The sequence below is a fragment of the Chrysemys picta genome, chromosome 7 (assembly GCF_011386835.1).
Source record: "Chrysemys picta bellii isolate R12L10 chromosome 7, ASM1138683v2, whole genome shotgun sequence".
Taxonomy (NCBI): Eukaryota; Metazoa; Chordata; order Testudines; family Emydidae; genus Chrysemys; species Chrysemys picta.
The window spans coordinates 72,960,147-72,987,899 of NC_088797.1; the positions used below are offsets into that span (position 1 = coordinate 72,960,147).

A 27,753-nucleotide genomic window follows, 5' to 3' on the forward strand; every position below is an offset into this window, starting at 1 on the left:
TTCATCAGCGGCTACTCTGTCTTCTGAAAGGAGCATCAATTTGTTGCAATTCTCTATTAATTTCATTTTTCTTTAGGGAAACCCTCTTAAACCACTACAACCCATCCTTACTAGTTTTCAGAAATTAACAGTGTCAGGAAAGTATCTCTGGCAAACTCCGTTTATGGTCTTTCTCTAGCAATCCTCTATAAAGGTGTCTCCACCTCCCTCATACACACACCGACCCCTGATCTTCCCCCCCACCCCACGTCTCTTCTACCATGCGGCAACACACCATGATCCTATTGGATTAATACACACGCAATATAGTTTCAGGATCTGATTGGAAAAACAAAACCAAAAAAAAAAAAAAACCCACCCTAGCTTGCCATATACCTCCCGAGGGGTTTGCCTGGATCATTTATTTATCTTGTGCGCATTAAGAAACCACCATTAGGCTGTGGTGGGAGGTGCTTTACTTTCTGAGTGCCAGCCTGCCTCTTTTGCACTGCAATAGGAATACACAATCGAACTGAAGCTGCAAGCTTGGCAGGAGCCGCCTGGTGCGTGCGTGTGTGTGTGTGTGGTTGTTGGTTCTGTCTATCGATCCAGCTCTCTGCTGTGTTTTCTGATATATATATTTTTGCTGGCGTTTTATTTTATTTTTATGACTATTTTATTTTATTTTTTTTAAATCCTTGCCTGACTTTGATTGCAGCTTGGACTTAAGCGCCGCTGAGCTGCTGCTTGGAGGAGAAAGAGCGAGCGAGGAAGCTCTGTCTCCTTTCCTTCCGCTCTGCCTTCGGATTGGTCTCTCTCCTAAAGTGCTGTCCAAGGGTTGGCTGCAGGGCTGCTGAATAACAGGTGCATTTTGCTGCTCCGTCGCCTCTCAAAGAAGCAGCCGAGGAATGCTGGTGCATCTGATCTGTGGATAAGAAGGAGCAAAGGGGGGAAGGGGGGTATCCTAACCCGACCCAGAAAGAGGAGAGCTGCCAGTGTGTAGGAATGTGGCTCATCGTTGCTGGATCCGGATGCTTGGCATAAAAAAAAACTGGACGCTGATTCTTGTGACTTATTAAAAACAAAGGGGGATCTGAAGAAGAAGAAAGGAAGTGGGGAATAAAAGCGAGCAGGATGCTCCGACTGCTGCTGCTCAAGGCTGAAGCGAGCCTGGTGATTTAGCTGATTCAGCAGCTGCTGGAGGAGGTTGCATGAGGAGCCGTGGGGGGTTTCTGGGGCTGGAGACATGTCCCCTGACTGACTGACAGACTGGGAGACCGATCGCTTTCCCTTCCCTCTCTCTCTCACCTGCCCGTCTGCATGCTGCTTTCCCCAGCAGCAGCTTCTCCCTGATGTCTTGTCTTTCCCTCCGAGGGGGTGAAAGGCACCTAGGATGAGTGAAGGGGCTGCCTGCGCCTCCCCACCTGGTGCTGCTGCTGCTGAGGAGGGGGCGGCGGCGGCGGCTGGGGGCCCGGACGGGGATGGGGCTCCCGACCCCCCCAGGGAGCTGCGATGTAGTGACTGCATCGTCTGGAACCGGCAGCAGACGTGGCTGTGTGTGGTGCCTCTTTTCATCGGCTTCATCGGCTTGGGGCTCAGTCTCATGCTGCTCAAGTGGATCGTGGTGGGCTCCGTCAAGGATTATGTCCCCACCGAGCTGATGGATTCCAAAGGGATTGGGCAGGACCCCTTCTTCCTCTCCAAGCCCACCACCCCGCCGAAGAGCATGGAGACCACCACCACCACCACGTCAAGGACACCCAACCGGATAAGCACCCGCTTAACCACCATGACCCGGGCACCCACCCGCTTCCCGGGGACCCGGGTCCCCATCCGGGCGAGCCCCAGATCTACCACTGTGCGCCATACAGCTGCCCCCCCTACCAGTCTCTCCACCACGGTCCCCTTCAGCACCACCATCCTGACCTCCCGTCCGCTGCCCGGGACCCCCAGTACCCAGCCAATGCCCATCTGGCCCACTGCGGCATACGCTACCTCCTCCTATAAGATCTATGTCCACGACTCTGCTCCATCCTGGACCTTATCTCCCTTCCAGGAGTCCACCACCACCACACCAGAAACTAGCACTAGCCCCAAATTCCGTAAGTAAAGCGAAAACTGCCTTGCCTTTGGGCACCCCCCTTTTCACCGCACCCCCACACCTGGTTTAGTCTTTGCATGACTTCAAGAGCCAACCTGGTGGTGTTTCTAGTTTGGATGCTGATGTCTAGTATCGTAGGCAGACAAGGGTTAGCGTGCAATTACTGACACTGCAGAGCTGCTGGAAAGCCCTTAGATTAAGTTTCTGCCTCTCTTTCCCCCCTCCCCTCTTTATCCCCGTTCCCCCCCGGCAAATTCCCTGTTTGTGTGATGGATGTTCACACAGTAGCAGTCATTTGAGGTGGAGATATCTCACTATATTTTATAGGAAAGCAGCAATCCCTCTTTCCCCACAGCTTGGTCCAAGGAAGTGCTGTTGAGAAATCCGTGGTCAGAAGGGATAAGTGATGATCCAAAATTTGGTGGTGGCTCTGGAGAAAGGCGCTGGCACTAATTCTGTGGCTGCTGAGATGAAGTGAACTGGTAGACTGATGTTTGGTGCTGCTCACATAGGGTGTGCTAAGGTGTGGGTGACAGTCGTTAAAAAAAATCTTTAAATATAAAATGTGATCCAAAGCAATCTCCCTTTCCTTGATGCCTGGCTGTTGAAAAGACCCTTAGCCAGTGCTCTCCGAAAGGGACAGGAGCCCACCCCCTGAATGTGCATAAACGCTCAAATATGACCCAGTCTCATCTATTTGCCATCCGCCACCTCGGCAGATTACTGCCCTCATTGACTAGCTCTTAGAAAGGGGGGTGTTTAATTTCCCTGAATGATGTTTGGTGGCTGACTCTTCCCACCAGCCAGATCGCAAAGCGAAGGATTCTGGTTTAATTTGAAATTTAATTTGGATCGGGGACCTCTCCCTGCCGGCTGTGAAGGTTATCTAGGACGAACGGCAATCTCTGCCAGCGGAACTTCTGGGCAGGGCCGTTTAGTAAAACGATTAATTATACTGTATTAGAGTCTTGTGTGCTTTCTTGGCTACAGTCTAGGAAACGAGGCGCTGTGTGTCCCCCATTAGTGGCTTCTGCTAGGCACGTCAATTCAATTGAATGTTATCAGCGGAATCGCTTTTGTAGCCCGTGGCTCCCCTTTTTGCATGCTAATCTGTGGTTGTTCCGCTGGAGGATTTGGTTAGTTAGTCATTTAAACTTTTTTTCCCCGTTACATCTATTTGCTGATAAGCCCCGGGATAAAGAGTCCATATGCACAGCAAACTGATGCCGTGCATTGGCGAACCAGGCAGAAGAACAGTAAATCTGAAGGGGGGGGGGCGAACGCAGCTGTCACTAAATCAGAATGGCAAACAAGGCAATAACTCGCTTCTCCAGCCTTTGATCAAGGTAGGCGAGAGAACCTTCCTTTAAAGGTGCATCTGGCAAAAGGAAGTTGGAGGTTACAATCAGGAAAACCTTTTGTGGAAGAGCTCCAGGGCTGCCACTCTCGTTTCTGCGCATAGAGATGTTTCTGAAATATACATTTTTTCTTTTCCTTTTGTCCCAAGGGTGCCTGATTTTCATCCCATCCTCCTGTGTTCAAACCTTGTATAAGGTAACAAAGCTATATGGCTTTTCAAACTGCATTGACTTTTGTAGGGTTGAAATGCTGTACGTTGGCTCAGGGCTTCTGCCAATATTAAAATATTACTGTGCCATCTTGTAATCCATTTCCAGCTCTCAGTCCCATCTTTTTGGGTCTTTAAAGAGAAATCCACTGTAATTTCCCTCCCTCCACACAGTCTCCCTATGCACTAAAGTGGACACAAGGCTTATTAATAATCATGATCAGCTGGCAGGACCAGTCCAAACCAAGACAAAAAATCAACAACAACAAAATTTTGAGCTGGTTTGAGCACTCACACAGATTTATAAGCAATATTTGTTCCCTTAGATTGCTAATACCAGATAGATCAGGGTGTTTCCCCTTATTAAATACCACTCCCTTATAGGATGAAATGGAAGAAGTGCAAATCCATCAGAAATTGACCCTGTTTGAGTGCATTGATAGCAGAGATTATCATTAACGGAAGATTAAATAGATTACATAAAAAAGGATTTGAATTTATAGGGCATGTGGATATTTTTTAAGCCCTCAGCTTCATATAATCTTTCTCTGAGGTTGCAGTATCAACTGGGGAGAAGGAAATGTAATCTCTCTTTCATGAACTACTGACAGTGTGTGACCCTATGACCCAATATCCGCATCTTCCACTTGCTTTGATTGTGATTAACAGGGTCTTGTGAGAAAAGGAACTCTCTCTCTCTCTTTTTTTTTTTTAAATTCAGCTTCAGTTTCCAGGTTGCGCTGCCTGTTCTTTCTCTGCCCATTGCCTCAGCTGCTATTAAAATGAAAGTCATGGGTCCTGTTGTATTATGTGAATACAAATATGATATGACAAGCCTGGTGCCCTGGCTTTCAAGACAAGTGCAGACCCTTGTTTGATCCTCTGCCTTGGAAAGGCACATGTGTAGGCAGGGGTCATAGATCATTTAGCATTTCACAGTTTACAAAAAGAGCTTTATCCAGATTGTTTTGTGTTGCATTTTATTAAACCATTTCAAGATGTGATAACACTGGGCTTGGAATGTGACTTTGGAAAACAGAAGGCAAGTCTGGAGGTATTGGTTCAGAAAACTGGATTTATGTCCGTTTAGTGTAAGTGTTAAAAAAGATCTTTGGTGGTGGTGGTGGGGAGGATGTTCATCTGCAAAGATATAAGGAAGTCTCTCTGTTTTTGTGGATGTGTAGGATGAAAATCATTCTTGGTTCCATTTTGCTCACAGACAAATTCCCTATTTGCTGTTTTGAAAGTTCTTGATGAAATTCCTCCAGGTTCTGACCAAGCAAAAGCTAGTTGCTTATCAGTTCACAAAAAATAGTACTTAATTTGGTGTTCAAAATAAAAATCAGTCACTAATCTAGAATGACTATCTAGCTTGGGGATAAGAGGAACTTACCTACTAACTGAAACATCCATAACGCTTCATTTTTATTAAACATTGGTTTCATGTTTAAAGTATCATGCCCTGATTTTTTTCTATTTGCCTTTTTCTTGATATGCTAGGTCCTTCAGAAATGTTATTATGTATATGTTGAGATGTTGTACTTGAAATTATGCATGCATGGATTCAGCTATGCAATGACATGGTGCTTCCTCTTGTATCCATACACCAAGAAGCTCAGGTCAGGCAGCCCTGGCTCGTATAATGCATAATAACCAAGAAGAGAGATGTTACAGAACTCCTAATCAATACCTTTTGTGAAATCCAATTGAGAGCTTTTTTTTTTTAAATCAGTGCAGACTGAAACCCTAGTATATTTTGATTTTCATTGGTCTTAATATAGGATTATAAGACTTTTTCTGCTTTAATCAGTTATGCAAAGCATGTCCTTTATCTGCTTATTTTGCACAACATGGGTTGACAAAACAAGCCTGGCACCTGAACTAGTGCCATCACCATTGGTTTCATTTCACAATGGATTAAGTATTTTTTTTCCACATTAGGGGTGGTATTTAATAAATGGCCTGGGAGGGCTTTTACCAAAGAAATTCCATGTGGAAGTCCTCTCCCTGCTATGTGTAGGAGATGTCAGACCCTCATGAAACGTGTTCAGCTCTTTCCATGGCTCAGAAATCTTCTACCCACACTCGACCTGATCCTTGAAATGCTTACCTGTGCTCTCAACTTTATTACCATGGGTAATCCCTAAAATCAATGGGACTACCCATGGTAGTAAAGTTGTTAAGCAGGCTCACAAGGGTTTGCAGGATCAGGATCTTACTTTATTAACCAGTTTGCAATACATTGAGGGATGATGAACCAAAGAAAACTAGAACTTGAAAGGCAGTTGCTTCCTCTACCCCTTTTACACCCCCCCCCCAAAAATTTTGTTTTCCCCCAGCTGAAACAATCAGTAGATAAAGGGATAACAATCATGCATTTAAAAATTACTTAGCCACCAAGTAATAAATGGGAGTAATTAAAATTTAAGTTGATTTTCACCAATTTCTGAGGCCTTCTTGCTTTTTTGTGTTTCCATCAACTTGGACAGTGGTATTAGACTTGTTAATTTCATTTTCTATTAATAGATAATTTTCATTTCTGGTAGTTATGCGCTAGCACATTATCATTGTGTCTGACGTTGATTACTCTGCAGTGGAAGGTTTAAATAAAAATATACAAATACCAACATATTAATGTTTTAAAAATATCTTTAAATTTTGATGTTAATTATACTCAAATTATAGTTTTACACTTAAAAATACACTTAAAATTAGAAGCTATATAGAACATTTGGTGTTAAAAATCAATATAAAACAGTCATCAATTATACAGCTTTTTGGTTTTGCCATTGAAAACATAAGAATATAACTTTATAATAACTTTCTTATAATAATTTAACCATATAGTATATTAATGGATAGTAAGTGAGAATGTAATTGTGTCCAAGTGGAGTGGTTTTAAATGGTTGTGAATTATATATATTTCCTACTATACTATACAATTCTTCTTTTTACTCAAGTTTTTAACAAAGGTTATTGGAAATATCAGGATAGAGGAAGAATGCAATAACAATTGAGCAGTACACATGTGAATGGAAAACAGATGACTTATATCCTGTAGAAATTGTTTAGATTCATAAATCAAACTAAATATTGATTAATTAGTTTGGTTCAGGATTCATACACTATATTTCAACCAGTTACCTTAATTATGGAAGGAAAGGGACCTTAATGTTTCAAATTATTATGCTGCTTTTTAAGATTGAAGGACATATTTTTTTGGGGGGGCTACAAGGCTATTCATTAGGGTGATATAATCTGTGATGCTTGGTAGAAGTAAAGGTTTCCTTTTTTTTTTTTAATAGCATGTCTTCTCATTAGCAATGATACAAGGACTATATACGATATATGTTCACAACAATATACTGTTATAAAAGTATTGACATATCACAAAATATTATCCTAAAGTAATGATAATGGTCTGTGCTAAACCACAGAAAATACAAATTCAAAATTAAGGCCAAAAAATCGGTCTCTACCCACCTTATTGTGTCTAGCTGTTGCAGTACACATGTGACTTTTCAGCATGTGACCCACGGTTCACAGACCTGCTGAAATACCCAATAAAAATAGGGATTGTTATGATTTGGATTCAGCTTTACTTCTGAATTCTTTAGTATTTGTTGCTTTCAGGAGGTATTTAACATTACTTTTACACAGTTTTGTGTTGTTTAATTTTGTTTGTTTCTCTTACGATTTATTTGAAAATAAAATAAAATAAAGAAAAAGAAAACATGCCAGTGAAATTACATGAAGTTGTTAACAATTTGGAGACTCTTATGAATCGCTCACATGAAAGACTTCACTGATTGCACAATATTGGGCTGTTGAGTGAGCACGGTGGCTGAATATGTGGACAAGTACCTGCACTCTGTATATCTCCTGGCATTTTTTTCTTAACTCTTCTTTTGCCGTAGTTTGAACACGGTGTCTCACGCCACCCATATATATATATAAATACCCATTACATATCAGCAAAGGGCCTTCAGGGTTGTTGTGAACTCATGGTCAGTGTATACGAAGCAAGAAATCTGTTGCAAAAACATTGATTGTATGAAATTGTTTGCTGTGCTGCTAGTCCTTGCAATATAGCTGATAAAAATCAGCTATGCTTTCCTACTTACTAAGCTGATCTGTGGTAGGCCTTGCTGCAGCTGCAATTGGGGGCCAAAATCATTTTACAACAAGCCCCGCCTTCACAGTTTGACAGTTAATGTTTAGATATGTTGGTCAGTATAAAAATCAATATTTCATTACAAAGGAAATGGCATATAGTGAGTAGGTGGGAAGCAGAAAAAGAAACAAAACAGTTTATGTTAATGCAATCTATGTAATTCTTATTATGCTGGTAACTGATCCTTTGAACAGTCATGTGAGGGTAACAGATGTCAAACCCTGTGCCTTAGTAGGGAGGCTATTCTTTAGAATTCTTCCTTACAAATCCCTGATGACTCTCCTTGTTTAGAATTACATTTCCCAGAATTCTATTCACTCAAGCCTCTCACACTCTTTCTCCACCCCCACCCCACTCCTAACATCCAGCCATTGAGTGGAGTGTTTCCTCAGGAGAAGAGGTCTCTTCCAAGGTGTTCTCAGATAAGCCTGCCAAAGCAGTGAGTATGTTCATACCCACAAATGAGAAAGAGAATGAACATGCAAACAGAATTCAAGGTAACAAATGCAGCAATGCAAGTACAAGTGGCACGGCAATTGTTTTTGTACTTGTTGTTTAGCAACAAGCTCCTTCTCCTGGTGAAAATAAATCCTCAGGAAAAAGAGATGGGTAGCCCTCAAAAAAGATGGGAAAATAGAAAAGAGCAGGCTTTAGTCATCATTCCCACTAGAAGGTGCTTGACAAATGTTTAGTTGTATCATGCTTTTCCAGCCTAAAATGGGCCTGGCTGGGAGGTATGGTTTTATTTATGTCATGCTTAGATATGTGCTCAGCTTTTCTGCAAAAGCATGGATAGATTCAGCTACACCCTGTGATTTCATCAGTTGCTAACTTATGTCTGTCCCCCACAACAGATGGAGTCAAATTGTGTTTAAAAATACAAATGAACTTATATAAAGTTTAACAAACATGGAAATGTTTGACCAAAGTTTTAACATTTTTAAAAGAAAGTCTTCTGTCCTCAGAAATCTAGTATTATGTATACTTTCCATAAGATATTTGGCAGCCATGGTCCAAATACAATCATTCAAAGACTATTTGAAGTTCTATTTTTATAATTTTTATTGATTCTATGCTCCTGAATCTCTTTGCTGTTTTTTATTTTTTTATTGTTAATTCATAGGCGAGGTAGAGCTTGCTCAAACCTTCAAAACCCAAATTGAGCTCAATTTATCTGGTTTCAGATTTCATTACAAATTGAAACTCAGACCAACTAAAATACTTGAGAATTGTGCTTTAAGTTTTGTGTTGATTTTGTGATTTTTTTTTTTTGCTTCAAAGTAACTGAAAGTTTTGCATGAAAATAAAATTGAAACTTTAAAGCAGAGATTAGACAGGGTTTGGGAGCCTAGACACTGCAATGACCACCTAAATAAATGGGTGAATAGGTAGCTATGTGGAGGTGAAGTCTCACCTCTCTACTTCTGGCTTTACTGAGTTTTAAGGATTCTTTGCTCTACTGAATTTAAACTGCTTGTCTACCCTGTGTAATGTGACCCCCACCTCCAGTTTGTATTTTGCACTACATGATTGGTCCACAAAACACAGGAGGCTGGCACTTGAACCTTGATATTATGTGTTGGAAAAGATGATGTTCCTAGTCTATAGAAAAATGAATTAACATTTAAAAAGCTTTTTTGAACAGATCTCTCATAGAAGCATTTTGTAACTTTGCAACATAATCTGGAAAAAATATATGCAGCCAATGATCTATGGAAATTTTGTGCTTATCTGGCAAAAATGCTGAAGAACCTCAATTTGCAGTCTTTAACCTTGAGATTGATATAGCTCCCAATCCTGCAAACACATGTGTTTAACTTTAATTGAGCAGTGCAATACATTTCAAAGTTACACACACACACACACAGTAAAATGTTGTACAAAAACACACTTGACTTTAAATGTGGTTTTCTTACTTTTGTCTGTTTTTAGGCAGTTAGCAATACTTAAATGTGGTTATTAGTATTCAGTTTCCATTGGTGAGGTCATCTTTATTTTGTTCAGTACTATATTGAAAAAAAGATTCTTCCTCTTCACCCCCCCCCCCAAATAGTTTATAGTAAACTTTCATCTTTGTGTGATGTAATTGCTTAGTTCTAGACCAGGGCTCTCAACCTTTCCAGACTACTGTGCCGCTTTCAGGAGTCTAACACAAAAGTGTCACAGGATACTATTACTGAAAAATTGCTTACTTTCTCATTTTTACCATATAATTATAAAATAAATCAATTGGAATATAAATATTGTACTTAAATTTCAGTGTATAGTATAGAGAGCAGTATAAACAAGTCATTGTCTGTATGAAATTTTAGTTTGTACTGACTTTGCTAGTGTGTTTTATGTCGTCTATTGTAAAACTCGGCAAATATCTAGATGAGTTGATGTGCCCCTTTGAAGACCTCTACATACCCCCAGGGGTACGTGTATCCTTGGTTGAGAACCACCTGTTCTAGACCACCAAGAGTCATCTCAGGATTTTTTTGCGTATTGATTTTAACCGATAACCTCAAATCCAAGCTTGGTTCTGTATTACAATGGTCAAATACCAGGTGTATGGATGCTACTGCATGCATTGGTTTTTGTTTTTGGGGGGTTTTTTTTTGGTATATCTTTCTTTGCTGAGTTTGTAGGCAGAAATGTGTTAACACTGATTCTTTCAAAATACATTTCATGTTTGTAATGCTTTTGGAAACTTTAAAGGTGACCCGCTCCCTTGATGTATTTTCAGATTTAAGTAATTGTTATAACTATGTCATTAAACTATATTCATATTTGTTATTTCACAACATCATTGTTATAAACCTCAGGATTTTAGTTCATTATGAGCTGAGACTTGATTGCTGGTTGTTACCAGATAGAGGGGCTGTAGCACTGTGTAACAGCAAACCATTAAATTAGTATTAATAGCAAAGAGCTTCTTTTCCAGATCTGATCATTCTCACTGATGTCAGAACTTGTAAAGCAAGCCATTGACATAAGATAGAGTTATTCTGTTGGAGTGTCTTCGTCGGTCTGTTTTAGTGGAACGACAAAGGTTATTTCTTATTTGGTTTGCAACTGATTTATGAAACAGGCAAGGAAGCCTGGAACTGCTGTTTCTAAATATAATCAGGATCTTAATGAAATCAATTGTCATATAGTTTGTATCCAACCCTGTTACTAAGCTTTCAAAATTACCTTGCATTGTGCAACACTAAAATTTTACTCTTTCCCATATATGCATGCAATAAAAAAAAGCCTTGTGAAATTTATGATAAATGATGAAATGCTATTTCCTATAATGTACTGAAAATGGCTGACTGTTGTAAAGCGCAAGTATCTCTATTACGTCTGAGTGACTAGATAACACTCAAAATGTTAACCATAAATAAATAAATAAAATGAAACCATCAAATGTGTTAGTACATAAATGGGCTTAGAATTATAGCTAAAATAGCAGTAAATTATTCATTTGGTTGGCTTTTGAACTGTTCAGGTAATAGCTACAAAATAAATAGCTTCCAATGGATTTCTCAAAGTATTCTTGTTACAGAATTTAGGGGTGCGGGGGTGTCTGTGGGAGAGTTAATGCCTTCTTTAAATCTGTGAATGACTCTGCAGTAGAGAAACAGGATTTTTGTTTGAACCTTGTGGAGATAAGCTGCACCAAAATGTTATGGTAATTTTTTCTTCATTTAATAGTATGTGAGATAAAGGTTTTGCAATGCCAGAGTTCAATAGGCCAGGAAACTTAACTGAGTGGATTATCCTGATGAAATTTCAGTGCTACTGACTTAGGCTGGAGGGGGTTTTATAATTATTCCACTGAGTGGCTGTTTCCCCAGGTTTCTGTTGTGAATGGCTTATTGCTATTACAGCTTATGTTTTATAAAGGGTTTAGCAAATTTTAAAAGACCAGCTGTTTGTTCATAACACTATCAATCTAAGTCAATCAATCAAAAAAACAGAGGACAGGAAAATGCATGCTCAAAACTAGTATAACTTTGTAAATTAGCAGTGTTCCTTGACTTGGTAAGTTATTAAACTTAAATGATGCTTCTGAGTTTATAGTGTAACCTTTATAAGGTACCCAACTTTATAATTATTTTGTAGTTAAAAAACAATCAGAGGGATGCTGAACTGACACGTTTTCTGTTGTTAAACACTAATGGGGTGGTGGCATAATTTTTGCACAGTACATGTTGTCTGCCTCAACTGGCCACAGATTAGCCTACTACTGCTACCTGGTAAGGAGGTTACACTTTGTAGCTCAAACAGTAGTGTTCTGAGCTATGGAGGTAAAGACCCTGGATTCAAACCTTCCCAATGACTTACATTGAGGGTCATTACTTACAACGTATGATATACATACAAAATACAGAGGATGTTCCATATGTTTACAGTCTGAGGGTTCACTTTGTCTCTTCTGTATTGATAAAATGAAGGCACGCTACCTGAATCAGTGTCATGCCTTGTATCAATATGCCAAAGAAAAGGAATGATGCCTCCCAGGTAATGGAGGTGAGCAGATATAATACTAATAAATATCTGGAGCTTCTTATCTGTAGATCTGAAAGCACTTTACCATGGCAGTAAGTATCAACACACCCTTTTTTGTAGATAGGGAAACTGTATGTTGAAGTGAGTATTGACAGAATGTCCTTAGCCCAGCTCAGGGATGACATTGTGGAGATGTAGCTTCTGCCTGGCTCTCCTGTGTCCAATTTTACCCCTTGTTTTTGTAGGTACTAAGGAGGAGAAGGGTTCCTGGTACCCTCATCTCTAAAGCACCTCATAAGGGATGGCATAATTTAGCTCTAAATAAATAGAAAGAACAACAATTTAAAAAAATTGTTTATTTTAGTGAATATGAGGCGGTTGTAACATCTTGCAGAATTCTAAAGGGTCCTTTGCAGAGCTAGATTTAGGCCAGATATACAAGAGTGAGATATAAGATCAGTTTACAGTATATTTAAAAGAGAAATATTATGCTGGCGTAATGATTGTTACTTTCACAATTTTTTTTTCCAAATTAGGATCATCATGTCATCTCCATTTTAATAGACTGTATGCTGGTTAAACTACCTGTCATGAAATGTAAGCACTCTTTGGTCAATTGCTGAAATATTGCCTGTGTCGACTGAAATTTTAGTAACTGGATATGCCACATAGCATGATACACTCAGTGTTTACATACATTTTGTGAGCTTGACAGATTTAGGGTTTTGCAGCCAACTGCACCTCAGTTCCTGAGAAGTGCATATATAAATGTGAAAGTAACCCAGTTCCAGGAATTGTAGAGTAAAGGCTTCTGTACTCATTTCTGGCTTGCTCACAATGTATAATTTGGAACGATGAACAGAGATATATTCATTTCTGATGATAGCTTAAAATACATTTGTCCTGATTTTAGCAGCGGTTTTGGCTGCTGAGCTTTGTTTCTTTTTAAAATGATGTATTTGTACAAAATGAAGACAGTAGGAAGGGGTCAACGTCCAACAGACTTATAATGAAGAAATTATTATAGAAGAGAGCTTTACAATGAGGATAAAGTGTACTGGATTACCAAAAAAAAAAAATCATTATAATGAAGTATTTAATTTGCAATGCTGTGAGGTTTTTGTCAGTGTAAAAGTAGTTGTGGATTTATTAGGGGGCTTATTTGTTGTTGTTTTTTAATGACAATCCCACAAAGAAGATGCTGAAAGATTATATCTAATTAATTAAAAAATACATTGCTTCTTAAATAGTTCAAATGTAATTATTTAGTAACACGCTCTTAATATCCTAGTGGGCCCTTAATTTTTGTTCTGGTTTTTATTTCTGTTTATTATTGCTGTCTGTGATGGCATACAGTCTTGGCCATTTTTTTCTTCCGTTTTTTAAAAAAAAACCCAAATTTATTATAATTTAGGTATAGTATATTCTGAGATCTGTAGAATTAATATTTAGAAGTTTCTTGATATACCAACTTAAATTTATCCAGTACTTTACACATACAGAGAATTATTTCCTGCCCCAAAGAATTCACATTCTAAAACAGATCAGATACACAACAGAGCAATACACCAAAGGATGAGCTAGGAGAATATATTGACAAAGAGAATGAGGGTCAGGATCCTTGGCAGAAGTTGGCTTTGAGAGGGGACAGGAAAGAGGGAAGACAGGAACTGGGGGATTGTCCCAAATACAGCATGCTCCTGGAAAGATGTAAGCACATGTTTAACTTTACACAGCCTTGCAGTTAAGCATGTGGATAAGTCTCTGCAGGATTGTGGCTATGGAGGAGTGGGGAGACGTGCGAAGTGGGGAATGTGAGAGAGACCCTGAGCGTGTGATCTTGTGAGATGCGGAGCTCTTTCTGTGAAGTGGGCAGCAACGCCTTGCTTTCAATGGGAGTTGCAGGATGCATTAAAGGATTCCCTTAAGGAAGCTGGAGATTATAGTACCGAGAGTCTGTATGGTGAGCAGAGAGACGCCAGACCCTGAGTGCTTTAGCAGAGAATTAGAGAATGGCCTCCTATTCAGAAGTCCTCACAGAGGCCAGCATTTGATTCAGTTCCTCCTACAATGTATCTTGATCAGGTCTGATAAATGAAGACCAAGAATTCCACAAGTTCAACTCAGCTCCACATAGAGTAAGATTGTGATGAGCATAAGCAGGGAGTGGGATAAGTAGAAAGAAACAAGATCAGGGGTGTAGGTGGGGTGAAGATGAAGCAGTTTCAGCAAATATGAGGAAAGGGTGATGTGATCAGTGTAGTGAGAATAGAAAATGAGTTTGTATAGAAGGAAGAGTTGAGAAAAAGGGGGAGTGACATGATGACAAAACACAGCTTGCTTCTGTTTCACTGCTGTTTCTTTTATATTCGGAGATTTCTGTAACATGAGCCAAAAAAGTTAACATTCTCTAACCTATTGCAGATGTATGGGTCATGCATAGAACTGATAGAAGTCTGTTGGGTCAATATAATCCTTAAACTTAAAAATGCTTTTAATCATGTTTTGACCTTTGGCTCCAAATCCTCTGTTGATGTAAATGGGTGCAGCTCCACTAACTTCAGTGTGATTTCTCCATGTACACCAACAGAGGACTGATTGTCCCTGAGGCTGCAATGCTGTCGTGAAAGACTGTTAATCACCATCAAATAAATGAAGCATTTGTAGAAGAGTCTGTAATGGCTCCCAATAAACCACTGCCATATGTTTCTCAACTCTTTTAAAGTAAAATAATTGATTTGTCATTCCTGATATTCATCTCGAGAAAACAAAAATGAAGGAAATAGCGTTTATGGGTCTGATTTTTAAACCATAAAGTATTTGAGGCTAAACATCTAATGTACTGTATAGTTAAATTTATATAATTGATTGTACCTTCTCTTGAACAATTTCCTAATGGCCAGAACTATTAGACTGGGAAATAGCATCCCAAAGGAATCGAAGGAACCCCCATTGTTTGGGCCATTTAACACTGGACTAGAAAAATCACTTGAAAACCAGGATCAATCCTGCCTTAGTATAGGGGTATGAATGAGGCAACCATCTCTAATTCCTGTGATACTTTTGATACTTGTGTTTCTCCTGCAATTAGATCAGGTTACAAGTGAGGGGCCTGATTATGCCAGCAGCTGCATGCATGCAAATCCCATTGAAATCTCTCTTATCTTTATTCTGTATTCCATTGCCATGGGCGATGTAATAATTATTGTCCTTAATATTGCCTTATATTTTGGAGCTACAACGTTAATCTAGTCATACTTCTTTTAACTAGGGGCTTGTCTATGCTACCGCTTAAGTTGATGTAAGTTACATCGCTCAGGGGTGTGAAAAAAAACACCTCTCCGAGTGACATAACTTACATCGACTTAAAGTGGTGTCAACACTGCTCTGTGTCAGTGGGAAATGCTCTCCCACCGACATAACTTCCGCCTCTCATTGAGGTGGAGTAATTATGTCAAAGGGAGGATGCTCTCCCGTCGACGTAATGTGTCTTTGTGGTAGTGAAGACAAGTCCCAAGGAAAAATCCATTTAAGTAGTCTTCTTGTTTGTCAAGGAGGCAGTAATGTGGGCAGCCATACTACAACTTATGGGCCTGATGTAAAGCCATGGGGATCAGTGAGTGTCTTTCCATTGAGCTTTGCATCAGGACCTACATGCATTCACTAATATGCTTAGTGGTGTTTACAATAACCAAATAATTTGCTTGTACATACCAATAAAGGGGTTAACCCTGGTTGTGTGACCTTTGGGTGGGCTAGAGTTGCCCTTCTCCAGTGCCTAAGTCAACCCAACTCACATAGAAAAGCACCCAGAGACCCAGAATTCAGGATTTTCAGCAAGGATTACACAGGTTCAACTCCCCACAATCATGTTCAAAAGAAAAAAAGGAATGAACTTAATTCTTAAGTACCAACTTTATTATGTTTCTTTATAATATGTTATAAATAACTTAATTTTACAGCAGAACATGGCTACTTTATAATGCACATACATTATCTTCACAGTTATACATAAATAAAAGAAATCTAAACAGCTCAGTCCCCACAGAAACACAGTGAGAAGAAACTCAGAGTTTCCAAAAGCTGCTCAGAGTCTTTGGTCACCAAATCTATATAGTCTGCTAAGTCAAAAGCAACATCTTCCACCGTCCACCCCCACTTGCTTGTTGGAACCCATGCAAATTCTTTCTCTTCTGAAATCACTGTTATCCAGTCAGCTATCTGATTAACCAACCACACATTTAAGTACATCGATTCTGAGGGGAAAAGACCCTGCTGCAAAATGCTTCAGAGTTAGGGAAAACAGCCAGCTTTCTGCTCCTGGGTTCATTTTTTCCCAGCCCACACAGGGCACATGGCCTTTTGCAAAGCAGCTATCCTCACTGCCTGCTCGCCTGGAGTCTGAGACCTATTGAGCATATCCAAAACTAGCACACCTAATTCCAGAAACTTCTGAGTATGGAAAGCTAATTGTGCATCTGCCTAACAACAATGACCCAGACACAACTCATTCCACCCCCCAATAGATCCCTTAAAGAGATCTCTCCCTAGTAGGCATATGGATTACACTTGCCTTACTCTGGTATGCTGGATTTGCCACAAAGTTGTTATTTTTAAAACTTCAAAGATGTGCATTCCATGCCACTGCAGGTCTCTAAGAAAATATCATTATGAATTCTAATAATAATAGAAAGGAATCCCATATGGCAGGAAGATGGAATATGTGATAAAGCTAATCCGTTCTGCACTTCCCCATACACGTGATTCCATGGTTTAAAAGGCATTAAAAAGATAGTTACCAAAATATCTTTTGAAACTGCTGGTATAAATGATTCAATATAGGCCTTAATGATGAGTGAACCTCCAAAGATGGGAAAACTTTGTATTTCGTTCCAGAAATTGTACATGGGAGTAGGCAAACTGGTTTAGAGTATGTAAAGCAGTATGGAACCTATCGTTCTGTCAGAACTTCAAGTGACCCCTAGCTAAACTTTAAGGTTTTAAAAGAGTTTGATAACTATCGCCAACTTTTTGTTTGTCTGTATTTTATTTATTTCATGTCTCCACTTCCTAATTTCATCTGAAATCAGAAATGTCCAATCTGCCAGAGAAGACTGTGTTTTGTTGCCAGATTTTTAGGGGATTATTAATATTGTTTATATCAGGGGTAGGCAACCTATGGCATGCGTGCCGAAGACGGCACGCAAGCTGATTTTCAATGGCACTCACACTGCCCGGGTCCTGGCCACTGGTCCGGGGGACTCTGCATTTTAATTTCATTTTAAATGAAGCTTCTTAAACATTTTAAAAACCTTATTTTCTTTACATACAACAATAGTTTAGTTATACATTATAAACTTATCGAAAGAGACCTTCTAAAAACGTTAAAATGTATTACTGGCACGTGAAACCTTAAATTAGAGTGAATAAATGAAGACTTGGCACACCACTTCTGAAAGGTTGCTGACCCCTGGCTTATATAATAAAAGTTATAGGCTTGCCAATTGATCTGATCAGAAGATCATACAGCTCTTGTCCCAGAATCAGGCTACACAGAGTCTTGCCAGGACCCTCAGGATGTATGACAAGGACACTTATGCTGAGAACAAAATACAGCCTTTAAGACTTCAATTGACATAAATGGAATAGTAATCAAATGAAAAAGTAATCAACCAGAATTAAAAAGAAAATAATACTGTTCTGTTTTAGAGGTACATGCAGTATCATTTACTATAAAACTTCCTAGATTAACATAGTCACACTCTTCCTTGATAACCTGGTGATAAGAGAAAAAGGACCAGCCTCGTCTCTGGCATGCCAAAAGAGCCCGATTGGTCCAGTTTCCTCAATTCTCAAGTGAAAGATGAGAAGCTAGAAAGCTATAGAAAGACCCAAGAAAACCTAACCTAAAACTAACTTAAAAACATGGTGGCTTGCCCCTCTTGTAGAGTCTGAGCACTATGTGTCCATCTTCCATGTTAACACTTAATTTCCTCACGCACATAAAACCAGGGCTCTCTAGGCTGTCATATTCATACATATTAGTGACAATTAGCTCATTCTCACATCTGTTATTTCTGGCGTGAACGAGTTTGGTGGTGGTTATTTCCATGTTCTTTATGGTGTACCTGTTAAGAGGGCAAGTGGTAGGCCACTTATCTATGCCAGAGGACCCAAACATACATATGCTGACTTGCTTTAGCTTATACAAGATGAGGCCTGTAGGTTCCTTGTGTTACTGCCAAAAATACACTAATCCAAAGCTCTAAATCTATTATAATAAAACAAACAACAAATCCACAAGAAAGCATCTAATAAAACAAGCGAGCAGGCTACCCTATGGGCTACAGTTCCCAACGCAGCCAGAAACTAGAAAGAACAGGAGTACTTGTGGCACCTTAGAGACTAACAAATGTATTTGAGCATAAGCTTTTGTGGGCTACAGCCCACTTCATCGGATGCATAGAATGGAACATACAGAAAGAAGAAGATATTTATACATACAGAGAACATGAAAAGGTGGAAGTAGCCATACCAACTGTAAGAGACCAATCAATTGAGATGAGCTGTCATCCGCAGCAGAAAAAAAAAACTTTTGAAGTGATAATCGAGATGACCCATAGAAGGTATGAGAAGAACTTAACATGGGGAAATAGATTCAATTAGTGTAATGACCCAACCATTCGCAGTCTGTTTAAACCTAAGTTAATTGTATCTAATTTGCATATTAATTCAAGTTCAGCAGTCTCTCTTTGGAGTCTGTTTTTGAAATTTCTTTGTTGCAAAATTGCCACCTTCAAGTCTGTCACTGAGTGGTTAGAGAGGTTGAAGTGTTCTCCCACTGGTTTTTGAATGTTATGATTCCTGATGTCAGATTTGTGTCCATTCATTCTTTTGCGTAGAGATTGTCTGGTTTGGCCAATGTATATGGCAGAGGGGCATTGCTGGCACATATCATGTTGGTAGATGTGCAGGTGAACTAGCCCCTGATGGCGTGGCTGATGTGATTAGGTTCTATGATGGTGTCACTTGAATAGATATGTGGACAGAGTTGGCATTGGGCTTTGTTGCAAGGATAGGTTCCTGGGTTAGTGTTTATGTTGTATGGTGTGCGGTTGCTGGTGAGTATTTGCTTCAGGTTGGGAGGCTGTCTGTAAGCGAGGACTGGCCTGTCTCCCAAGATCTGTGAGAGTGAGGGATCATCTTTCAGGATAGGTTTTAGATCTTTGATGATGCGCTGGAGAGGTTTTAGTAGGGGGCTGAAGGTGACGGCTAGTGGCGTTCTGTTATTTTCTTTGTTGGGCCTGTCCTGTAGTAGGTGACTTCTGTGTACTTGTCTGGCTCTGTCAATCGTTTTTTTTTTTTTTTTTCACTTCAGCAGGTGGGTATTGTAGTTTTAAGAATGCTTGATAGAGATCTTGTAGGTGTTTATCTCTGTCTGAGGGATTGGAGCAAATGCGGTTGTATCTTAGAGCTTGGCTGTAGACAATGGATCGTGTGGTGTGTCCTGGATGGAAGCTGGAGGCATGTAGGTAAGTATAGCGGTCAGTAGGTTTCCGGTATAGGGTGATGTTTATGTGACCTTCGCTTATTAGCACAGTAGTGTCTAGGAAATGGACCGCTTGTGTGGGTTGGTCTAGACTGAGGTTGATGGTGGGATGGAAATTGTTAAAATCATGGTGGAATTCCTTGAGGGCTTCCTTTCCATGGGTTCAGATGATGATTATGTCATCAATGTAGCGCAAGTAGAGTAGGGGCGTTAGGGGATGAGAGCTAAGGAAGCGTTGTTCTAAGTCAGCCATAAAAATGTTGGCATACTGTGGGGCCATGCGGGTACCCATAGCAGTGCTGCTGACTTGAAGGTATATATTGTCCCCAAATGTGAAATAGTTGTGGGTGAGGACAAAGTCACAAAGTTCAGCCACCAGGTTTGCCGTGATATTATCGGGGACACCAGAAACTAGAATTATTGACAGTCTCACTAGACTCTTCTCATGAAATAGCCAAACCAGTTTTGCATTTACAGGGATTTAATAATTTGGAAAATATTTAGTTGTTAGCAGTTCACATTGTGGTAGCATCTAGAGACCTGAGCCCCAAACCAAATTTTCCTATTTTGGAGGTTCACTCAGCATTAATTTTAAGGCACACACTGAATCATTTCAGTTTTTAAAAAAAGATTTCAGTAAAATCCTCCTTGTAACGTCTTTATTCCAGTATTTAATGACCATTAAATGGCATAATCTAACATTTTGGAATGGAGAGCCAAGATTATTGTTGCAGATACAATAATGAAATGAATGACAAGAAGAAATAATAAATGAATGGAATTGTACTATTAACAATTTATTTTATTTTATTACTGTTTAAGCATCGTTATGTTGAGCACTCTATAAAAGAGAGAGGAATACATGGGCATTCTATGTTGTGCTTGACATCTTTTACCAGTGAAGCTCGAGATTAAAATTTGTCATTGACTACGAATAGTAGGCCATCTAGGGTCTGATCTAGCTCACATTGAAATCAAGGGCAAAACTCCTATTGACTTTAATGACATATGATCAAGCCCATACTCTTCCCCAAGGCCTTCATCAGCTCCTAATGAAGTCAGTGGAAATTTGGCACTTAACCTGTGTTACACCCTGATCATGTTCCCAATGAGGTCATTTCATATTCCAGAACATAATCTAGCATAATGTGATGCAAGACCTGGAATAGTAGTGGTACTGAATTATAGGCCTATCTGCATTAATACAACTATATGGAAAGTTTATGTTATACCTGATTCAAGGCAATGGTATAAATCCTTTATTTTTAAAAGTTATATCATTAGCTTGTCCCCTCAAAATAAAACTGCTAAAAATCAATGCAAAATTACAGAGGTAGGGAATTTTTGCTACAAGTACAGTACAACATTTAAATTCTCCTCTGCAATTATTTTCCCCTTTGAAAGTGTATCAGTTGTATAATGGTATAATACATTGGCATTACATGCCTTTTGGGTCAATGACATACACAATAAGTGCATGAGTTGTTTAGTGTGTTATTATTTACAAGATGACCAACCTATGCATCTTTCACACATTCAGTAAAGAAATAAAATCATTGTTTTAATCACATGGAAAAAATAATGGATTGGATATTTTAAATCAATAATTCATGTGTACTAACTAGTGTCTGTGATCTACTATTCAAATATTGGTCCAAAATTATCATCAAGAATGATGGACATATAGAACTAAAGTTTATTTTGTGTTCCTGTCAGTCTATTGCCAAATACTCTAAAGATCTATAGTAGAAAAACTACATAATTTGTAGGCTGAAGAGTCTACACCTTCCTATTGGCTAAACCCCTGTGGAAAAAGGATTCATAAGCAGAACCAAGACATTCCAGCGAACTTGCAAAGTTAATAAGCTTTGCAAATGTAAGACTGAAAATAGTGATAAATTCCATAGTATAAACTGTGGCTATACGAAACTCTTAATAATTTTACTGTAGATATTTTCAGCATTTCATTAATAGAGTATATAATATGAGTAGCTTTGAGTCTATTCTATATAATGTGTCTACTTGATTTATATGCCTTGGTGTCAGATTTAGGGTAAATTCTCCTATATGCATTCACTGCTCTGACTGATATCATTAGAAGTTTAATGGATCCAATGAAAGAGAAATTTAGCTTTTAGCAATCTATCAAAATTATGAGGTGTGTTAGGCTAAAGAGCTTAAATATCTAATACACTCCACTGTGGGCCATATTCTGCCAAGTGCTCAGTGATAATCATGGTATAAGAAACTAGTGAGATTGTTCTGCATGCAGAACGCTGAAGTTCTAGCCTGGGATTAGCATTTTTAACTAGTGCAGCTTTATTAGTGAAAGCTAATATCCACAATTCTGCTGCAACTTACTCTACCTTTTCCCTGTTATTACAGCTTGAGTAAAAGTTATCTATTCAAAGTTGGAGTTTACCCTTGGCACACGGTGGGTCTTGTGCAGATAATATAAATTCAAAACACCAATTCCATTGGTTCAAGTTTCAGGAAGAAAGAATCAAGAAAGTACACAAGGATACAGAACCACCCATGTTCTGCCATCTTTTTTTTTTTTTTTAGTTTTCTCTTATTTATTATTTTGATTACAGTAGCACCAGCAATTTTGCTAGGGTTTTCTAAATATATAGAAAGGTGCAGCTCTCTCATTTTATGTACAGTCTTGGTCTCTAAGTCTTGAATCTTTCAGTTTTTCCATTTTCTGAACTTTGCAGTTCCAGAGGCCTCTTAGGACCGTTCAAATCCTTATGTGTTTTCTTGATGGAAAAAGACTTGTATTTCACAAAGCAAAGCTAATTTGTGGCATCATTTATTACAGTGAGAGGTTCACAGAACCTTTAGGGTCATTGTTGCAAAGTCAATGGGAGTTTTGCACAAAAAGTGATGCCAGAAAATGACCCCCTATATCATGTATTAAACTGTTCAGAGAGAAAAATTAACTCAGGTTTCTCTAAAGACCCCATTGTTACTTCCCAACACTATACGAAAACCGCATCACAAGCCAGGTTTATCATAGGTGTGGACAGTAAATTGATCGGCAATTTACTGATGTCCTTCATCTGTTTGTAATATATTGTGGAAATACTGCCTTATTTGCATAAGTTTGCAAAGATGTCCAAGTCATGTGAGTGCAGGCCACTTGCTGGGGTTACCTGTGTATATCTTTCTTAATCATTTCCTTGCCATTGTGGGAGGCCTCAGGTGCTCGTGCACCTTGGTCCCTCCTATTGTTTGCCAGTAACACACAATAGTCTTCTGTGGGCTGTAATACTTTGTAGAGCCCTGCACAGATACAAATTTATACCTGTGGATGTGGATATCCGCGGATAGAAATTGATATCTGCTGAACCGCAGGATTCTCCTGGGAACCACAGTGGCAAAAGGAACAGAACGTGGGGCCGCCACTCCCAGGAGCCAGTGCCCCATGCTGGCAGTTTCTCTGGCACAGCTGTACCGCCCCCAGCCCGTCTTTGCAGCTGCGTCTCCTGTCTGTGGTCTGTACAGTCCCGCTGGAGGACAGGGCTGGGGGTAATACAGCTGTGCCAGAGGAGCTGCCAGCACAGGGCGCTGGCTCCTGGGAGTGGCGGCTCCACGTTCTGCTCCTTTTGCTGCTGTGATTCCTGGGAGAGCCCTGCGGTTCAGTGGATACCAATTTCTATCTGCTGATATCCGCATCCATGGATATAAATTTGTATCCGCACAGGGCTCTAATGCTTTGGTCTAATTTCAGCTGTTGAGTTTAGTTTAGTGTGCAGATGCGGCATGGTATTGGTGGCCTATGATAAACAGAAGGTCAGCATAGATCATCTGGTGGTTCCTTCTGGCCTTAAACTGACTCTAGAAATCCATAGTTTTGTAAGTAGGAAATCCGTAGAGTATCTGTAATATTAACATATTGTATGATTGGGTGGGAAAACCCTTTGAACTAAGATCTGGTATTCTATAAATAGGTTAAAATATCTATTTTAAACAAGTTTTGGCTAAATTTTGTGTAGTAATAAAAGTAAAAAGTTAAGTTCCATCTTTATTAGCTATGAACTGTGGTCCTCAAAATACACACTAATTATAATTACCAGTAATTATAATTTAAATATAATCCTAATTATAACTAAATATAATCTAAACATAGTCTTAATTATAACTGCAAAACTGCCAGAAGTCCATGTTTTGGCAGGAGCTACCTCAGTTTTTACAATTCCATTCAAGCCTCAGTCCCAGGAACTGTGAAGCAGCAGTTTTTAAAGGCTGAAGTTCTGGCTTTCCATCACTATAGGCTGGAGGCTGCTGCTCCCTCTTTCTGCTTCACTGCACCTTGGTGCTGCTTGGGGGAATGAGGTTTCAGTGAGCTGGGACACAAAGGAAACAGACCATCCCAATCTTCCACTAATTTGGGAGGAGAGAGAAGCATGGGACTACTTTGAGGCACTGGTGGAGAGAAAGACAGATTACACACCACAGCTCACCATTCCTTGAGGGGAGAAGCTCCTGAAGATGCCAGAAGGACAGCAGAGCAGAACATAACCCCCAGACAGCTGCATGTAGGTGCATCCTATTGAGGAACTGTTTGGAGATAGGGGAGTTGCAGGGTCTTTTGTGGTTCCTCTTCTAGATCCAGATAAACATCCAATTTTTTTGGAGTGATTGTCCAAGTGATTTATTTTTTTAAATGCTATCAGCTATGTAACTGGTATTACAAGTGCTGGAAATGTAATTGTAAACAGAAATATTCCCCTTCCCAAACCTATCCAAACAACATGATCAGATGTGTTTCTCATAAAACATTAGGCACAAGTCACGAATGAAATATTTATAGCACTGGAAATGAGGACAAACTGACAAAAGCAAAGTCCCATGGTGTACACATTGCATAGTTGGCATATGTGAGCAAAACTACATCTTTTTATGATTCTAAAAAGTTCAATTAACTATTTGACAATTATTTTTCACTTTTCTGAGCCTGGTTGCTTGGTTCTAACCAAGATGCACAGTCCTAAAAACACACAACTACAGTTCTAGTCCAATTTTGTAGCCCCAAGGGATTTGAATGATGTATGTAGGCTAATTATTTGAACTTTGGGGTGCTTGTTTGATTTCACAGAATCTTAGACATTTGATATTTGCAAGTCACTAATTTTGTTATGTCTTGGAGCCCAAACCTTTGAGGTGCTGAGCACTTCCTGTAAAATGCAGTGCACCCTAAACGTCTAGTCAGTACATTAGTGAGTTGTAGTCCATGGGAATGAAGGCTAATCATCACCACAAGGAAGCACTCATACCTGTCAGTATGGGGTCTTTAATTTTAATTCCTAGTTGTTGACACCTTAAGACTACAGTTGCACAGAATCAAACATTATATGGTCATCCAGTATTCAACATATTTCCTCTCATAATTAAAAAACCTTCATACAGACAAAAGATACTGAATTTCTTTGCTAACATCAGATGGAAGACATTTACTTATTCTCTATTCTATTTCATTGGAGGAATCTATAGAGTCTGCTAGGTAAGTATGCAAGTCATTTAATTTTACTCATGACAAGGGCATCTAGGGTTTATTCCCAGGTGACATACTACTTAGAGTATGTGTAAATGATATCACCTAACAAAACCTTCATTTTCTCATTCCGTTTACATCTGCAATATCATTTTTGTTCTTATTGTAATTTATTTGGAAAGCTGTTCAACTGGAATAACAATGAGCATTCTATTCATGCCATTCAATAGTGAACATTGTTTCCAGTGCTCCATGCTGCTGCTTCCATTGTTACGGCTCAGTTATAAATGTCAATGGAAACAAGTACATAGAGTCCTGGGTTCTTGTGTGTCTGTGAAAACGCCCACTGAAAGGGAAATATTATCCTCAAACCCCCAGGTAATCCTCTCTGTGGCGGAATGGTCTGTCCCCTTTAAGTACTGCTGGGAACTGGAGCCAGCCAAACCTGTTTGATGGCATGGTCCCTTTAAGTACAGGTAGTTGATGGAATGATCACCGGACAAAACTGGGAATGGGGCCAAGTGCCTGAGTCACGTGGTCACCTGCTGAGGTTTAAAAAGCAAGGAGAGGGATCTTTGAGGGTATCAACATTAGAAATTGACCAGAATAGCGATTGAAGAATAAAAGTCAATTTATTCTGTAATAATTAGTGCAGAAGAAATTGTTCTGGAATAAAGTTGCTTATTCCAGAATAGTGTCTACAATAGATGTGGGATAAACTATTGAGCAGTAGCCACCCCACCTCCCCCACAATACCTATTCTGGCTAAATTCCTCATGTACACAGGCCCTTAGAGTTCAGAGATGCTTGGAGGGAGGCTTTCCTGGGGTGAATCAGGATGATGATGGGCTGTGGAAGCTTGCCTATATTCAAACACAACCCCCAAAAGGAGGGCTCTGGAGATCCTGCTTCAAGGGAAGAAAAAGATTGATTCCAGGGTCTGGGGTTTAAGAAGAGCTCTGGGGGAAGGTCTCTCCAGAAAGGCCCAGGAGCTGTAATGGGACAAGCAGACCTTCCCTGCTCAAAGGGAACTAGGGAACCCTGAACTAAGGTAAATAGGAAGCTCTGAGGAAGGAAAGTTTGAATCTGGAATTGTTAGAAGATATTATGTTGTGAGGACTTAACATAACTTTCTCCCTTTTGGGGCCTAATTTATTAAGTTGAGGCTGTGACTGAATGAATTGGAGAACCCAGGGAGGAAATGAATTGGGTACTGCAGTGCTGCACTAGGTGTGTGCTCCAGGATCACAGCCTGAAATACTCTCCCAGCAATCTGATGCATAATGTGGCACCACAGAAGGGGCAGGAGGCACATGCTTTAAAGCAGCCTTTCTCAACGGCTGATCCCTAAGATCTCCCTGACACAGTTCAGGAAGGCAGCAAGCAGGTCCTTGGTATCAAAAAGGTTGAGAAATACTGCTATAAAGCATATAATAGCCATAGTCTTTTGAGGGGCAGAGAAGAAAGGGGAGAGAAGACTCTGATTTGGGGCCAAATTTGTGGATCCGCTCAGTCTTTTCAGCCCCCCAAAACATGGCAGAATGTCTGACTGCCTGACTTACTTGCAATTTTCATATAAAGATGTTTTGTTTTGAACCAGCTCTAATAGCATTTTTTTTTATTTCCAAAATTCAAAAAATTCCAACTAGTTCAACTTGCTATTGTGGCATTGGTTTCTGAGATAAATTACCCTTCTCGGAGGCTAGGTCTACACTACCTGCCTGAATCGGCGGGTAGAAATCGATCTCTCGGGGATGGAATTATCGCATCTCGTCGGGACGCGACAATCGATCCCCGAATCGACGTTCTAACTCCACCAGCGGAGGTGGGAGTAAACGCCGTCGACGGGGAGCCGCGGAGGTCGATTTTGCCGCCGTCCTCACAGTGGGGTAAGTTGGCTCCGATATGTCGAATTCAGCTACGCTATTCGCGTAGCTGAATTTGCATATCTTAAATCGACCCCCCCCCATAATGAAGACCTGCCTGAGAGTCTCATACGATAACAACTGAAGTTAGTGGAAAGATTTTATAGGACAGCTCTGCCCTTAGAGATTCACCTGATGTGAAGAGTACCTCTATGTTCATGGAGTTCTAGTCAAGTGGAATTGGCATAGCAAACGTAATGGTGGATTTCCTTCATGGCTGTTTTTCCCCTCTGCCCCTTGCTTTTTTTTCAGTTTCCATATCTCTGCTCCTTTCTTACTGCATGTTGGAGTTCAATGTATGGGTTTACAAAACAGTTTAATTGTGTGTGAGGAGAGGTCATCATACTGATTTTAGGGAGCAGGGCATGATAAGTGCTGATGTTTGTAAGGGAGGAGGATATTGTTTCTGTATCTAAACTTAGGAATATTGTCTATGTAACAATTACATCTGTGTGTATAATTGGGAAATACCTACCCAGAGA

The 27,753-nt window shown here is 39.8% G+C and overlaps 1 protein-coding gene across 2 annotated transcripts in view; it reads left to right on the plus strand.

The window, feature by feature from the left end:
- Positions 1-433: 433 nt before the first annotated feature.
- NRG3 (neuregulin 3) overlaps positions 434-27,753 on the plus strand; it is a 946,990-nt gene continuing 919,670 nt past the window's right edge. Inside the window, exon 1 of one of the 2 annotated variants that reach the window (XM_005294028.4) lies at positions 434-2,081. In XM_005294028.4, the coding sequence (XP_005294085.1) occupies positions 1,373-2,081 (709 nt within the window). In that variant the 5' untranslated portion in view covers positions 434-1,372. Of the gene's footprint in view, positions 2,082-8,045; positions 8,319-27,753 lie in introns of those variants that run through there. The other variant, XM_065551803.1, reaches the window with a different exon arrangement.